Below are 15,785 nucleotides of genomic sequence, written 5' to 3' on the forward strand. Positions count from 1 at the left end.
ATTACCCTAATATTTCATTCATTTTCTTTTTTTACAACACTTTTGGATAAAAATTCCAAGCTGAGGGATTATTTATAGCTTATCTAAATCGCCATGCAGAGATTACTTTTTAGAACTGCAATTAGACAAACTACCCGAGTTATACAACCCGCAGCAGTATCGAATCGCTTACGGGTGACTGCCCTGACCCCGTGCTTAAATATCGCGTCCTCATTACAACGACCCAACCTTTATTCTCAACGTCTTTATTCATCTAAACCCGCAGTAATGATTGAACAAACTCCATTTGTTAACTGGAAACTCTTTCCTGATTTTGAAAGCATCTTAAAGTACACCAAACCTTCCGAAGCTGTCCCAATTTTCGAAGCTCTTATTGATGCCACAAAAGAAGATTTCTTGAAACTGGAAAGAGAGTTCAACCCAACATGGGAGGGCACAATGATGCCATGTAAGCTATATAAACTCTGAACAGGAATATAAAAATAAATAATAGTAATAGTCAATGGGCTTGATAAAATTATGAAATTTCTCTGACAAATGGTTGCATATTTAATATTTTTAGTGTATGAATTGCAAGACACGACCTCGCGTGCTATTAGCCTTTTATCTCATTTGAACGGTGTCAAAAACTCAGATGAATTAAGAGAGACACTTCAGAAAGTCCGGGTACGAAAACTCCCTAGATTTATGTATTTTATATTTGTGTGAGACACAAAGTACGCGTTTCATTATGGGAAATGAATGGTTATTTATGATGGCGATTTTGGAATGTACAGTACTTTCCAAAAACCATTATCGGAAGCACCATTTTTCTCCCCATAGTGCTTACTGTTCTTATTAAGCTATAAATTTATTAATTATATATATATATAATGTGGGCAGCCTCGATCTGTCAAGTTGGGTTTGTTAATGAGCCAGTCGGCTCCTTTGTTCAAAGCCCTTGATGAACTTGTGAACTCAAACGCTTGGAATTCGCTCGACAAGGTCCAACAACGCATTGTCCTCAAGAAATTGAGAGGCATGAAACACTCTGGTATTGGACTTGCCGATGGTTCACCCGAAAAGGAACGCTTCAATGCAATTTCAGAGCGTCTTTCCGAACTCTCTCTGTCGTTCGGAAATCATATTTTGGATGCCACAAAAGCATTCAAACATGTGGTCGAGGATGTTTCGGAGCTCGAGGGGTGCTCAGAGACTTTCTTGGAGACCTTGAAGCAAAATGCAAAGAGTCGAGAAGTCGAAGGTTTCTGTATTACCCTTGATCACACAGTATACCTTCCTTTCATGAAGAATTGTAAAAACAGACCTCTCCGTGAAAAGGTCAGCGTACACATTATTCTTGTTTTTTTTTATAGAAAAAAAACACATACACACATATGCATTATTTTATTGACTAAACCTTATAACAGATCTACCGTGCCAGCGTCACAAAAGCATCCGATGGAGATCTCAACAACGAAACCGTCATCAATGAGATCTTGTCTCTCAAGCATGAAAAAGCCAACTTACTTGGCTACAAGTGTTTTGCCGACCTGTCTTTGACAGTCAAAATGGCGGAGAATGTGCCTGCTGCCGAAGAATTAGTCGACCGTTTGTTTGATGCCTCGTACGAAAGTGCTCAAAAAGAGCTTGCTGAAATCACCGAGTTTGCCAACTCCAAACTTAATCTCCAGGGACCCTTGTCTCCTTGGGATACAGCTTATGTTACTGAGCAGTACCGCAAAGAAAAGTACAGATTTGACGATGAGACAATTTCCGAATACTTTGCATTCCCAAATGTGATCCAGGGTCTATTTGACGTTGCTGATCAGGTATTGGGTGTCCAGGTCCGGGAGTTGACTGAATCAGATATTAAGGACAACAATATTACCAAATGGCATGAAGACGTCAAGGTGTTTGAGGTGTCTGAAAAGGGCAATGTTCGCGCTTACTTTTATGGCGACTTCTACTCTCGTCCTCTCGAAAAGCGTAGCGGTGCATGGATGGATGAAGTTACTACTCGCTACAAACGTGAAAATGGAGAGGTTACTCTTCCTGTCGGTAAGGATATGTATAATAATAATAATAATAATAATAATAATAATAATAATAATAGCAATAGTAGTTAGTGCTGTACTGTATTGGACTGGACTGTGGAAACGGATCGAAAACAATACTAAAATCAATTTAATTTTCTGTCTTCTTTTTTTGCTTTATTGGATACTTTTTAGCCTACTTGATCTGTAATCAGGATCCTCCTCGCGCAGAGGGAGAACCTTCACTCATGAAGTTTAGAGATGTCGAAACGTTGTTCCATGAATTTGGACACTGCCTTCAGCATGTAAGATACAAAAGAATATGTATACATATAATTTAAATTTGAAATATAAGCAAAACCTTCCTTCACACACATATTCATACTAAATACTTTGCTTTTATAGATGCTGACAACCGTTGATTACCCTCAAGCTTCTGGTATTAATGGTGTAGAATGGGATTTTGTTGAGGTTGCATCCCAGTTTATGGAAAACTTTTGCCAAGAGCCAGAGTGGTTGTCCAGATTGTCTGGTCACTACAAGACGGGCGCCGCAATGCCTCAAGAAATGATAGACACACTAGCATTGAATCGTGAGTTTATGAGTGGAATGGCTATGATGCGACAGGTAATATATATTATAAAAAAACACGATAATTGAGCTAAAATTAACATTCTTATGTGTGTGTGTACTTTTCTTTTTCTTTTAAAAAAATAGTTGCAATTCGCAAAGGTCGATTTGATGCTTCATTCTCGCTTTGTGCCTCCAAGAAATGCTAGCGATCCTACTATATTTGACGTGGACGCTCAGGTATCCAAAAAGGTCAATCTTGTTCCCAGTATTCCCGAAGACAGATTCTTGTGCAGTTTTAGCCATATCTTTGCTGGTGGCTATAGTGCTGGTTACTATAGTTATAAGTGGTCCGAGACTTACTCGGCTGATGCTTATGCTGCATTTGAAGAAGTACAAGCTCAAGGAAAGTCAGCCCAGGAAATTGGCCAACATTACCGTAACACCGTCCTCGCTTTGGGCGGTGGCACTTCTCCCAGAGAGGTTTGGGAAAAGTTTAGAGGAAGAGACGAAGTGGATGTAAATGCTCTTTTACGCCACTCTGGATTGCCCAAGTAAAAACAAAGATGAAGAAGACTACGAGCCACATAATCTTAAAAAGTTCTAGAATACACTTTATATATATATATTTATAAGTGTATGTATGTGTCTTATTATTACTATTACTATTATTGCTGTTGTTTGTGTGTAGTGTGTTTGTACAATTTATCTCTTTCTTTCTTGGAATCAATTGAGTTCATAGCATTGATAGCTTGGAAATACTAGCTCATCATCAAGCATCTTTCGCAATTGATCAACGATAAATTTTTCAATTTTGCCCACGTTCTTCAGTACTGCAAATTGGGATATTTAATGGTGTCAGTAGATCTATAAGTACTTTGAAATATATGTGTATATTACTTGCCTTGTTTCTCCTTGTCACCTACTATTGATTCAATATGTACCTCTCTCAATAGACTAATAAAGCATACGGGAACTTTAGATTTAACAAAGAGTTTAATCCTTTTCATTTTACCTGTCTAGACCACCATTCTTATTCCTCAGAGGAACTCCGTCCAATTCGGGTTCAAGCATTGAAACACACACACGATCCATGCTCTTTATGTATGCCACCACTGCAGTAGCCTCGAATGCGATACTTTTGATATGCAATTGCATAGGAAGACTCATAAATAACATACTCGGATAATTCATCCTTAGTTCTGTCAGAACAGTCATGCTCATGTCGCCTTTGTAGGCTATCCGGACGTGAGCCTGAAAATCCATTTCTGTTGGATTTGCTTCGTGGGCATATTTGTTGGTAGTTGTGTTTGTGGGCGCTTCGCTTGGGGGTCGAGAGTAGGATTGAAATGTGGGCTGCTCATCGTCAATCCAATCTTCTTCCTGATCTGATCCCGAAAAAGGTGCCGAAACACTGGATTGTCCAGAGAATCCACGGCCAAGTTGAGGAGAGCTGAGCATTCTGTTGACCGGGTTGCTGAACGGATGCTGAGGGCCTGTGAGTGGAGAGCGGTGGAATGAGTGCATCAAGTTGAATCTTTGCTGCTGAGAGAGGGGATTGAGGGTTAGATGAGGTCGAGTGATTGAGCCGGTGTCGCTTTCAGGTGGATAGTATATTGTTGCGTCACTTTGAGGAGATTGGAGACCTGGAGGATGATTGTGAAGCATTGTGTCTTTGAGAGTTTCGTCATGGTCTTCTTCATAGAATTCTGGAAATGGATCGGTAATGTTGATGATCTCTACGAGTGGGGTTTCTGTGCCCCATCCAAAAGATGTGACTTCAATGTCCCCAATAAATGCAGGCTTATTGATGCTTTTGAAATGACGATTGAGGAACTGCTGTACATGTACAGCTAGTTCTTCGTCTAATTTTGACCATTCAATGTCAAATGACATTTTATTACTATTATTGTGAGATGTATTTAAGAAACGTGTAATAGAAATAGCGCTTAACGGTTTATTATACTATATTATATTGTCTTTGTTGTCTGTATAGTGCACTACGCACTGTATATTGTTTATATTAGCGACCTTTGAGAAAAGTGTAATTACACTTTTCATCCACCACACTAAATATAGAAACACACTTTTACACTTTTCTGAGTTTTTGCTGTCATGTCAGGGTGCAAGTCAATTGGCTATAAAAGTTGCTAATACGCAACCGAGTTGCGCGTACAGAGCTTTAAACACTGCCATTTCCTACAGTGTTAGTTTAATAATTAAAGATAAATAGCAATGATTGGCTGAAGAAAAGTATAAAAAAAAAGTGTAAAGTGAAAAAAAAAACCAATTTTTTACACTTTTTTTGGAAGTTATAAAGAGCCATTCTATTTTTGGCGGGAAGTTTCCTGTTTAAAAGTGTAAAAACGGGTCCCCGAAGGTCGCTAGTATGTAATTTAATTTAATTTCACAAGACTTGGCTTAACTTGACTTGATTCGATGAAGAGATGCGTAAACTCAAGTTGATAGTTTCTAGACTTCCAGTGCAAAAACGTGCAACGTACGGTCAGGTTGTTGATGAGCTGACCAAGTTAAATATTACGACAGGTAATGTATAGTTCGATGAGCTGATTCAAAAGCTGATTAAAAATACGATTGTAGATCTTGAATTGCACAAATGCAATGTAGTCAATGTCTGCAAGCAACTAGATATTTCTAAAGCCGTAAGTCTCTATCAATATTATATTATGAATCTAAGCACGCACGCACACATGCATGAATGCATGTGTGTATGTACACATACACAATAAGTAAGAATATATAATTTGTATGCACTTGTATTGTTATTAGTTATTACGTGCATTCAGAAGAGAAATCTCGTTGATGCCAATATCAAGAGTAACTTTTAAATCATTGGTTAGACTATCCACAGGCAATGTGAGGTAATATACATACATATATATATATATATATATATCAAAATATTTATTATTATTTTATAATTGTAAAATTTCAGAATTGACCAGATTCTTAAAGGAGGGATTCTGAAAGGCGAAATAGTCGAATTTTGTGGAGACTTGTGCGAGACATCAAGTGTAAGCTTTATATAAATATATACACATATACATATATATATTGGGGAGGTTTTTATTTTTATTTATTTTTATTTTTTAAAAGAAGAACCTATATGTTGTGTAAGTGGTCCCTGGAAAAACAATGAATGTTTCTGGGTCTCATCCTCAAAAAACAAACAAACAAACAAACAAACCAAAGAAAATAAATCAACTGACAAATAATATATATATATATATATATTAGTTTGCTATGCATGTCCTGCGTCTGTTTTTACTAAGCTACCCATCTCACAAGGCGCACCATGTTGACACAACAGGAAGGTTTGAGACCAAGCTAATGGAACGGATCTTATTAGAATCTTCAATAGAGGTACAAAAGTATATTTAAAGAGTAATTAAGGGTTAAAAGGCTACGATGACCCGAGAAACCAGGGGCATTGATATTTATATATAATTATTCCTTGATTGTAAGAACCCAAATGGTCTCCTGTTGAGAACGGATTGCTCGAGAACAGTGGGAGCAAGTGATACTATTCAGTTGCTGGAGCAGATTGGGGCTCTCTATTCAATATCAAAAACCCCGACTGGATTGGTTGTCTTGGAAGATATTTCTGCCCTATTCTATACGGACAGAACTCAAGGTAACAAGAATAGTGTTAAAAATATGGCATATCAGCCTAAGCTGTCATTAAACTGTAATTAATGAGTGAAACACTTCTCATTTATTTATTTACTTCTAGTATTGCACATGATACGAACTCTTAGATGTCTTGGCAGACTTGGAATAACTGTGATTGTAAGCTTACAAGTAAATATATGTATATATAACTAAATTATTTATTAGATTATTCGAGAGGGTAATAACAGATATGAATTTGGATACAAAGAAAATAAATTGGAATCTGGTATCGATCTTCGGGTGTTCTTTCAACAAAATCGGACTATAGGCAATCAATGTAAAATATTAAAGATTAGAAAGTAATATCTGTGGGCTTTTATAAATATATTATAATTATAATTATGATTATGATTATGATTGTCACATCATCATGATCGGGACTGCCCTGGACACCAATACCAGTTCGTGTGAGAGGTTATATGCCACGTGGAATACGATAACAACCAAAAAAATATATTGTAGGATCAGCATTGCTTGCTTCTGCTACTCTTCTTCTACACTTCTTTTTATATATACAGCTAAGGCTTGATTTATTGATATTTAGTAGTTTTATTTTTATCAATATCATTATATTGAATACCACTATATCGAGTTTTGAATGTATATATTTATACATATATGTATAGGAATAAAAGTTCCAGTTACTAGGTTACTAGGTTACTAAATTATAACTTATAAATAATAACAATCAATTGGTGGCAGATGTTTGATATTTGATTAAATATTGGGACTAATATACGTAAAAGGTAAGCTGAAATGGAATAGTAAAATGTTAAGGGAGCCGTACCAACAGAAAGAGTATTTGTTTTTCTTTTCTTTTTTTTTACATAGTGTAGAGTAAAAGTTATTTATATATATGACAGTTTGATTGAATATTAAAATTCTTGTGCTAAACAAGGTTACTTAATTGATTTTTTGAGTATATATATATATATATAAAAATATAGTTTACATTATGAGCTGACTGACATTATTTTTTAAATCATTCTCTTTTTGAATATTGTTTCCTGTTTAGATTTTTTTTCAAAAAATAAAATCACTACTATTTATTACGTCGTTGGGGTCTATTTCTTAAAGTCTAAATTGTCTATTGAAGGCAATGTAATTGACTAAAGAAATATAAAAAGAGATATGGGCTCGGGAAGCAATAAGTCTGTTCGCTATATGAGATGATTATATTATATTAAAATTATATAAATTTTGTCTAATAATTATACATATTGTAGGCTTTTAGTAAAGGTTGCTTTATTCATTCGTTTATCTATTTAATTTAGGATTTTATACTAGAGATATATTTGTTGATTGACTAACTTGCAATCATCAAAGAGCAGCGTCAACTTACAAGAGAAGAGATTATCATTTTTATTATTATAATAAATTTATGATATCTTTTTGATTTTTTTTTTAAACTTTGTTGTGAAACCAGTAATTCTTAATTGTTCTACTAGGTAATGTATAAGTATGCTATAAAAAGAATAGAAAAGAAAAAAATCGATACTAATAAGCTCAATAGTCGTTTTTGTTTCCGTCACGTATAAAGTATAAATGTTATATATATATTAATATTTATTTATTTATTTAGTATTGTTATTATTTTGCTTTCAAAAAGCTTGTCATTCTCCTGTCCTTATTTTCAATACATACAAGTTCTATGCCTATCATGCAACAAGCCAAGAATAATATATCCCAAGAACAACTACAAGAACAGCCTCAGGCACAGCCTCATGCGCAAATCCAGTTACGACTGCAGCTACACAGTACACTCATTGATTTTAGTCAACTTGAACTACGGCTCAGTCCAGATTATATTCATTTCTTCAACAAGATTGACTCGAGTGATTTTGATTTTGATCTCTGTTATATGGAAAGGACTCTAGAAGAAGCAGTCTATGTCAACAGCCCTTCTCCTTGCTCCGATATCTCGACCCAAACAGACGACACTTATTTTACAGGATGGTCAGACGATTCAAGACAACCTCTCGACAAAATACAAAAACCAATTCCAATCCGCAAACCTACCAAGACGGCCAACCCAAAGGTTCACCAGTGTCTATTTTGCTCGAAAACATTCACGCGCAAATATGATCTATCTCGCCATGTCCGTACCCACACCGGAGACAAACCTTATGAATGTCCTCATTGTCGGAAAGCTTTCTTTCGGACCGATGGACGCACCCGACATTTCCAGATTGAAGTGTCTTGCCGTAATAGCCCCGAGGTATTTGCTCTTCGAAGAGAGTGAATCAAATTCAAAAGGTTATATATGTAAATCTAAACCTTTAGTCAATCAGTTATTCATCTCAGCATCTAGGCATTTATTCATTCATTTATTCATTCATTTTCTATACCTATTTGTATATCTGGCTATTTATCTGTCTAGCTATATATATATATATATATTAATCTACCGATTCATTCATTAATTTATTAATTCATTCATTTCTTTTCATGTACAAATTCGTACAAGAATTCACATGTTATTTTCATAATATATGCATATATATGTATATGTATATGTATATGTATATGTATATGTATATGTATATGTATATGTATATGTATATGTATATGTATACCTATATTCTCAGCAGGCTTGCATTCATTTTTATTTCGTTCTCTATCTAATACACACAAACAGGTTAAAATATAAATAAATATCTATAAGCATTCCTTCATTCAACTCTCTGGTCTCTCTATCTCTTTCTTTATTGATAGATCCGTCTATCTATATACCTTTATAAATAATGTATGTATGTGTATTGTATTTTGTTCGTCTACCGATATTAGCTATTACATACAGTATAAATAAATACATAAATAAATAAGTGATTATTCTCAAAAGGTTCAAATACAAATACAATTGTTACAACGCCGAATGGCGGCCATTCACAAATATCGGGAAATAAAGTTTTTAAAAAGCCAGATTTCATTTTCTCAAAGTTCATCATTTTATCTTACTGCACTAGTTTAATGACACTTGAGATGTATAACATTCAAAGTGGCTATCCATTGAAGCACTTTTTGAGTGCCTATAGAGTCTTGGACAAATATTTAGAAGTGCCTAAGAAGACCCGAATTACGAGTGTCACCAATTATTGTAATCAAATAATCAACTCCTTCAAACTGGCTACTCTTGACTTTGTTGAATTTAAACAAAAGTTGAATGAAGACTCAACTGAATTTACCGATTGTGCTTGTTGAACTATTGTCGTAGACCATTCTAATATCTAACTTAACAGCAATGCTTTCTTGCTAAAATTAATTTTTGCGATCGATTAATCGTAAACAACGAAATGCTTCTCAAAAATCGCCTGTAGCGGTTAGGGTGCACCTTTTTTATAATCGACAATTTTTATATGTAAAATTAGAAAACCATAAGGCTTTATGGGATCTTAATTTTTTTAAATTCTGTTACCGCTGAGTTACTCGCTTTACTATTTACAAGCTCTCTGCGGTGAGACTTTTATTACTTCTCTGCAAAAAAAAAACTTTAAACAAGATGAAGTTTGGACATTTATGCCATTCACCAGCGTACGAGGGAATTGAAAGAAAAATTACTTTTCATAGTAATTTATTCGATTCCGAATGGATATATTTGTCAATTCCCTCGACAATTACATGGTGTTTTTGACCATGTAATTGTCGAGGGAATTGACAAAATTTCTAAAATAAGGACTCTAGTTACAAAAAGGAATATACTAAACGACCATACTTTAAAAAGCTCATTTTATATAACCAAAATGAAACAAACACTGTAGGAAATGGCAGGATTTACACCTCCGACCTCGTAACGAGTTACGAACTCGTAACTTTTATAGCAAATAGCATGCCTGTTTTAGCCTATTAGTTTTACTTTTTGTCAAATACGATTTATGAGATTTTCTATTATTTTGCATCTAAGCCAATAAAATATTCTAAATATGGCAGATCTATACCTTTTTAGGTATTTGTATTCTCTTTATGATTGGTTCAACAAATGCATGATGTTTTATATTGAATTTTTTTGGTTTTTATTGATCAAAATAATACAAGTTAAACATAAAGAAGTATGCGAAGAAGAAGTACTAATTTTTATGACATTTAGTAACATTTTAAGCTATACATTCATTAAATAATATACATATATCTATTTTTATGTGATACTTTCTACATTGTTTTATCTAAAAAAAAAAGCTATTTTCTAAGTACTATGATATTGATGAAGGCATGTATATTTCTTAATTGATTCTTTTAATCAAAGAGTATAAACCTGCTTTGTGTTAACATTGTTATGCCTGATTCCTACATTTGAAAAAACAGAAGACAGATTCCCTGCGATTCTCGAAATCTACCGAGATATCTAATGAGCATGCGAGCAATCTTGACAACCAAATTGTACTTGATGCAGATATTTTTCTGTCAATTATTCTCAAGTTACTTTCTTTTGTCAACTTTGCTGATTCGTATTTTATTAATACTAGCCTTCATAGTTGTTAAGTGTGTTCTTGTTAGAGACCTTTAATAATTTAGACCTTGTGAAAAAGTAGAATTAAAAAAGACTTTTACAAAATAAAAAACAACAATGCATTAAAAAGTAATCACAGTGGGGTTACTCAGCCAGGTTGATCGCTCAAATTTTAAATTCAGAACGCGATATTATTGGACTAAAATTGTAATAGCGACGATCAAAATTATATCGTCTTTTTGAAAGATCAAATTTCGATCAAATTTCGATCAAAATTTGATCGAAAAACGTACGGCTCTCTGATTGGCTGAATCCTTACTTTTTTATATGCAATACGATACTGTTTTTATCTTTCTCCTTAATAAATCATAGAATTTACTGTTAACAAAGTCATGTAACACTTCTTTCACTCCGTATAACATGCCAAAATACAGTGCAAAGCAACAAACAGTTGCTGCCTTAAGGAAATCGCGTAAAATCAGAAAATTTGTAGCGAAGGAAAAAAAAAGTCTGGTACAATCTTTATCAACAAGCGCAGATGAGCTGTTGAAAAATATTTCAGAAGTCCTTGAAGAGGAAGTTGATGCAGAGTTGGAGAAGATAGCTGTTGTGGAGGATCTTGAGCAGAACCTTCAAGCCAACAGATACTTACACAAGGGTGGCAATACATTGCCAAAGCTTAAATCAAAGGAAGAAAAACTTGCTTTCCTCGAAGACCTAGATGCAGATGGGTTCAAAGAAGAAATCAGAATGTCCAAAAGCTCGTTTAATAAGCTGTACGAGATAATCAAAGACCATTCTTTATATAAGTCACCGAAAGGACATAAGCAGACTGATGTAAAGCTTCAATTAGCTTTGGTCTTGGAGAGACTAGGCTCAGACGGGAATGCTGTATCCTATAGCAGGCTTGCACGAAGATCTGGTGTTGGAGGTAAGCGTCTTTTAGTAAACTGACTTCCGTTAATCTATATAAACATATAATTAATCCATTGAACTAATTATTTTAAACTTATTAGAGGGCAGTGTCTTAAACTTCACAGTTCGTTTCTTCAAGGTAATGCTATCAATGGAAAACATGTACGTTTTTTGGCCGTCAGAACTCGAGAAGACAGCAACGATAATCCCAAGCAATGAGAAACCATTCGGATTTCCTGATCTTGTTGGGTTTTTGGATGGGTGTCTGTTTAACTTGCAGCATACACCGTCGTGGAAAAAGCCAGAATTCTTTGGTCGTAAGCGCACATACTGTGTAAACACTCTTGGGGTATGCAACCATCAAAAGAAGATTCGTTATCTCTCTTGCGGATACTTCGGAAGCATGAACGATGCCAGGGTGTTTGAAGAATCGACCATGGGTAGCGACCCCAATAACTTCTTCTCTGGTGACCAGTATGTTTTAGCCGATGCTAGTTACATTCCCAAGACGTACGTTGTCCCTGTCATAAAGAAGCCAAAAAACAAGGAATTGTGTGATGCGGACAAAGCGTTCAATTCATACATAGCAATGATGAGGATAAAAATTGAGCATGCATTTGGGATCCTCAAAGCAAGATTCTGCTCTTTGAAGCGACTCCCAATTAAGATAAGAAGTCGAAAAGACATGAACATGGTCAATTCTTGGATCAGAGTTTGTGTCATTCTCCATAACTTTTTGATCGACCAGACAGATGACATGATGACAATGACGATGAAGATTTCATGGGAGAAAAGAGAAAAAGAAGAGATCGAAAGGATCAGCAGAGAAGGTGTGACTGGCACTGTAGATGACTATCCAGCAATGTCATTGTCAGATGAGAATGCTAAGCTCAAACGTACCCGTATCAAAGAAGAGATACTCATAAAAAACGGAGATGGGAACCTTCTTAAAAAAAAGTAAAAAAATAAAGAAATAAATTATCTCAAAAGTAGAAATGATGTATAACAGGTATTCTATGATAGTTGCTGTCATTATTAAATTGATAGTCTTTAACTACCATACGTTTTATTGTAAACGTCGTCAGTTTGCTCTTGCACTTTTTCATCTGACCAGTTTTGCACTTTGGCCAATTCTGCAACTGCTTTCATCATGTTTTCGAATTTTCTGTGTATGAATTCGCGTTCTCGCTTAATGTGAAGACCGTCCTTAAGAACTTCTAGCTTTTCCCTATAAAGCCGTTCTATTTTTGCCTCTAGGGACACAGAAGACTCGTTAAGTTGTCTCGTCACCTCTTCTGCCAACTCTTTATATTCGACGTCTACTCTTCTGCGTTTTCTAGAAGAGCTTGACTTAGGAGGAGGGGAGCAGAGTACAGACATGTTATCATTTTGGCTGACATATTCCTCATTGTTGCTGCTATGACTGTTTTCAGCTGATTCTTCGTCCGTGTTGTCATCATCGCCATTGCTTTGCTCACCGTCCTCGTCATGTATCCATTCCATTGGCTTTGTGGTATCACAAACCGCTGGAGAACCAGTCTTTCTATTGCCCATAACCTTTTCCATCTGAAAGAAAGCAGGGCAGATTTGATTCAATTCAGCTATTGTTATACAAATTACATTAAAACAAAGAGATCTAGAATTGGTATTATATAGATAGTATCAACTTACACTCTAAGCCTTCTTTTTCACTGGTAGAGCCTTCGTCGTTAGAATTATTTTTAATACTATTCTTCCAAACACGATAGGCTTCTCCATATTGTTTTGTCAAAAGATTGTTGAGCCTCGACTTTATTTGGGCTGTAGTTCGATAAACCCCTTGCTCCTGAAAATACTGGTTGCATTTATTCAGTATTGTAACCTTTGACGACTTGAACGTTCGTCCTTCCTTGTCACCGCCAAGATACATATTGAGGTTTTCTCCGCCGTTCATCAACATGAATTGCTGAAGTCTCTCCATAGAAGTCAGACCATCTTTACCACCATCATGTTTGTACCATGTCTTATATTCGTTTTTGATAGCATGGTTATCTTCAGTGGATAAAGATATTTCGCTGTTAGAGTTAGACATGTTTTTTTTCGTAATGTGTGAAGCAAAATAAAGGTGCAGGTGTGAAGAAAGATGTCAATTGTATGTTTCCTAGATTATATAGCAATTTTTTTGCATAATCTTTTATTAAATGACGTATAATCTTGGCATATGAATGTCATTAAAATTTTGGTCAAAATTTGATCGAAATTTGATCGAAATTTGATCGAAATTTGATCTTTTGCCTTTTGGTGTCCTCAACTACAAATTGACATCATTGGCTAAGATTCACACAAGAATTTGAGCGATCAACCTGGCTGAGTACCCCCAGTCATTACTTTTTGGTGGCAAAGGCTTCTTTAAGTTCAGATTAAAAATATAAGTAATTTGTAGGCCATGTTTGACCCTTTCCCAGTTTTGCAGTCTGATAAGCAGTTTCACATACTATATTCATCTAAAACGGCCTTCTGGCTTAAAAGCAAAACAATCATACTTTAATGTCAGCCTCAGAAAACTAAAATAGGCTTAGCACATACTAAACTTAGTAAGTGCATGTCAGACCTTTTCAAGTTACGAGTTTTGGGCAGAAAGTTACGAGTATCAAAAAATACTCGTAGATTTTTTTCTACAGTGTTATTTTATATGAAAATTATTTGCCTGCCATTTTTGCTTTGTTCCAAAGATGCAATTTGACTAAGCATTTGTAGAATTCAAATAGAGGAGGAAGGGGAGCTGAAAAGAAATCAAATATCTCGAAGATTTGACGTTATTTTAGAGAGTATTTTAGCACCAAATATGGATTACTATAAATCCCACATTTCTTTTCCCTTAAATTTATAGTGTGTGTACCTGAAAATGTCTCGTACCTGCTTTCGATTTTGTTTTCAGCAATCTTACGGGAACGACATTTTCAGGATGTGCCACTGCGGGCCTTCTCAAGCACTCGCCAAAGTCCTAAAAGTTGGCGTTGAAATGCAAATAAGTATTAGCAAAAGTTTTCTAATTTAGTTAATTTTGTTGGCGAAGGTAACTAATTTAGGAAACTCTCGCCAATCCTTATATGAAAATCACCGCCAACATTTAGGACCTTGGCGAGTGCTTGAGAATCCCTTACCTTTCTTTTGCCGGGCTAATTTATTGTGGCTACCACTTGCCATTCACCAGTGTACGAGGGAATTGAAAGAAAAATTACTTTTCATGGTAATTTATTCGATTCCGAACGGATATATTTGTCAATTCCCTCGACAATAGGGACCTTGGACACATCATATAAATTTTTTTGAAACATTTAACCATATATGTAATTTTATACGGTCTCATGTTTCACATCCAAGGCTTCCATATACAATGAAAATGTGTGATATTTCATTTATTGGCCATGCTAATTTACTAAACTCACGAACTTAAAATCATGTAATGCCATTCACCAGCGTACGAGGGAATTGTCGAGGGAATTGGATCGAGGGAATTGAGCCACGTCATATACGATTCCGATTGTTATTCAGCATCTGTTTTTTAATTATTTGCTAAAATACCCTGACCATTTTTATTTTTTTGTTAATGCTTTGTTTCATTTTGGCTATATAGAATGAGATTTTTAAAGTATGATCGTTTAGTATATTCCTTTTTGTAACTAGAGTCCTTATTTTAGAAATTTTGTCAAGTACGCTGGTGAATGGCATTTTAGACATTAAAGCTAAGAGCATCTTCAGCAGTGAGAGAACTTTTAATTTATCTTAAGTTAAACACCGCTACTTTAGCTAAAGAAAAGGTCAATTTTCCCAGCGGTTCGATTTATCTTTTTCTTTAAATAAATTTTGAGAACGTTTTCATCAATAAATTTTATCTTCCTTTATAAATTTAATAGGAAGATAAAGAAAAGGGACTGTCTTTTATATTTAAAGTGAATTTAATCGAACTGCTGGGAGGACAAACTTTAGCTAAATCTTTAAATTTAATATAAAAGTGGAGATAAAGTGGACTGCTGAAGATGCTCTTAGATAGCAAACTGGCTAATATAAAATCCCATAAATCGTATTTGACAAAAAGTAAAACTAATAGGCTAAAACAGGCATGCTATTGGCTATAAAAGTTACGAGTTCGTAACTAAAGACTGACT

General features: G+C 35.0%; 5 protein-coding genes across 5 annotated transcripts; 4 read left to right on the forward strand and 1 right to left on the reverse strand.

Annotated features, from left to right (window-relative positions):
• Nucleotides 1–36: 36 nt before the first annotated feature.
• On the forward strand, nucleotides 37–4,612 carry PHYBLDRAFT_125831 (hypothetical protein). The gene is made up of 9 exons (XM_018429059.1): nucleotides 37–448; nucleotides 563–666; nucleotides 883–1,320; nucleotides 1,410–2,040; nucleotides 2,211–2,320; nucleotides 2,421–2,642; nucleotides 2,733–3,418; nucleotides 3,490–3,542; nucleotides 3,601–4,612. Exons 1-7 carry the CDS (start codon nucleotides 94–96, stop codon nucleotides 3,141–3,143), a joined length of 2,271 nt encoding a protein of 756 aa, XP_018289611.1. The 5' UTR covers nucleotides 37–93; the 3' UTR covers nucleotides 3,144–3,418; nucleotides 3,490–3,542; nucleotides 3,601–4,612.
• Nucleotides 4,613–5,032: 420 nt separating this feature from the next.
• PHYBLDRAFT_147314 (Homeodomain-like DNA binding domain-containing transcription factor) lies at nucleotides 5,033–6,718 on the forward strand (the record flags this gene model as incomplete). The annotated part of the gene is made up of 9 exons (XM_018431840.1): nucleotides 5,033–5,132; nucleotides 5,187–5,248; nucleotides 5,376–5,467; nucleotides 5,542–5,620; nucleotides 5,844–5,969; nucleotides 6,072–6,240; nucleotides 6,340–6,395; nucleotides 6,444–6,555; nucleotides 6,681–6,718. The coding sequence occupies 9 exons, from the start codon at nucleotides 5,033–5,035 to the stop codon at nucleotides 6,716–6,718; spliced, it is 834 nt and encodes a 277-aa protein (XP_018289612.1).
• A 1,421-nt stretch (nucleotides 6,719–8,139) lies between these two features.
• Nucleotides 8,140–8,520, forward strand: PHYBLDRAFT_114328 (C2H2-type zinc finger transcription factor; the record flags this gene model as incomplete). Its single annotated transcript, XM_018428390.1, has 1 exon — nucleotides 8,140–8,520. One exon carries the CDS (start codon nucleotides 8,140–8,142, stop codon nucleotides 8,518–8,520), a length of 381 nt encoding a protein of 126 aa, XP_018289613.1.
• Nucleotides 8,521–9,022: 502 nt separating this feature from the next.
• PHYBLDRAFT_170232 (hypothetical protein) lies at nucleotides 9,023–9,479 on the forward strand (the record flags this gene model as incomplete). The annotated part of the gene is made up of 2 exons (XM_018436295.1): nucleotides 9,023–9,077; nucleotides 9,121–9,479. 2 exons carry the CDS (start codon nucleotides 9,023–9,025, stop codon nucleotides 9,477–9,479), a joined length of 414 nt encoding a protein of 137 aa, XP_018289614.1.
• A 3,186-nt stretch (nucleotides 9,480–12,665) lies between these two features.
• Nucleotides 12,666–13,723, reverse strand: PHYBLDRAFT_182046 (hypothetical protein). Its single transcript, XM_018438556.1, has 2 exons — nucleotides 13,309–13,723; nucleotides 12,666–13,238 (listed from the first exon to the last, which is right to left on the reverse strand). The coding sequence occupies exons 1-2, from the start codon at nucleotides 13,706–13,708 to the stop codon at nucleotides 12,688–12,690; spliced, it is 951 nt and encodes a 316-aa protein (XP_018289615.1). The 5' UTR covers nucleotides 13,709–13,723; the 3' UTR covers nucleotides 12,666–12,687.
• Nucleotides 13,724–15,785: the final 2,062 nt, after the last annotated feature.

The sequence above is a fragment of the Phycomyces blakesleeanus genome (assembly GCF_001638985.1).
Source record: "Phycomyces blakesleeanus NRRL 1555(-) unplaced genomic scaffold PHYBLscaffold_15, whole genome shotgun sequence".
Lineage (NCBI taxonomy): Eukaryota > Fungi > Mucoromycota > Mucoromycetes > Mucorales > Phycomycetaceae > Phycomyces > Phycomyces blakesleeanus.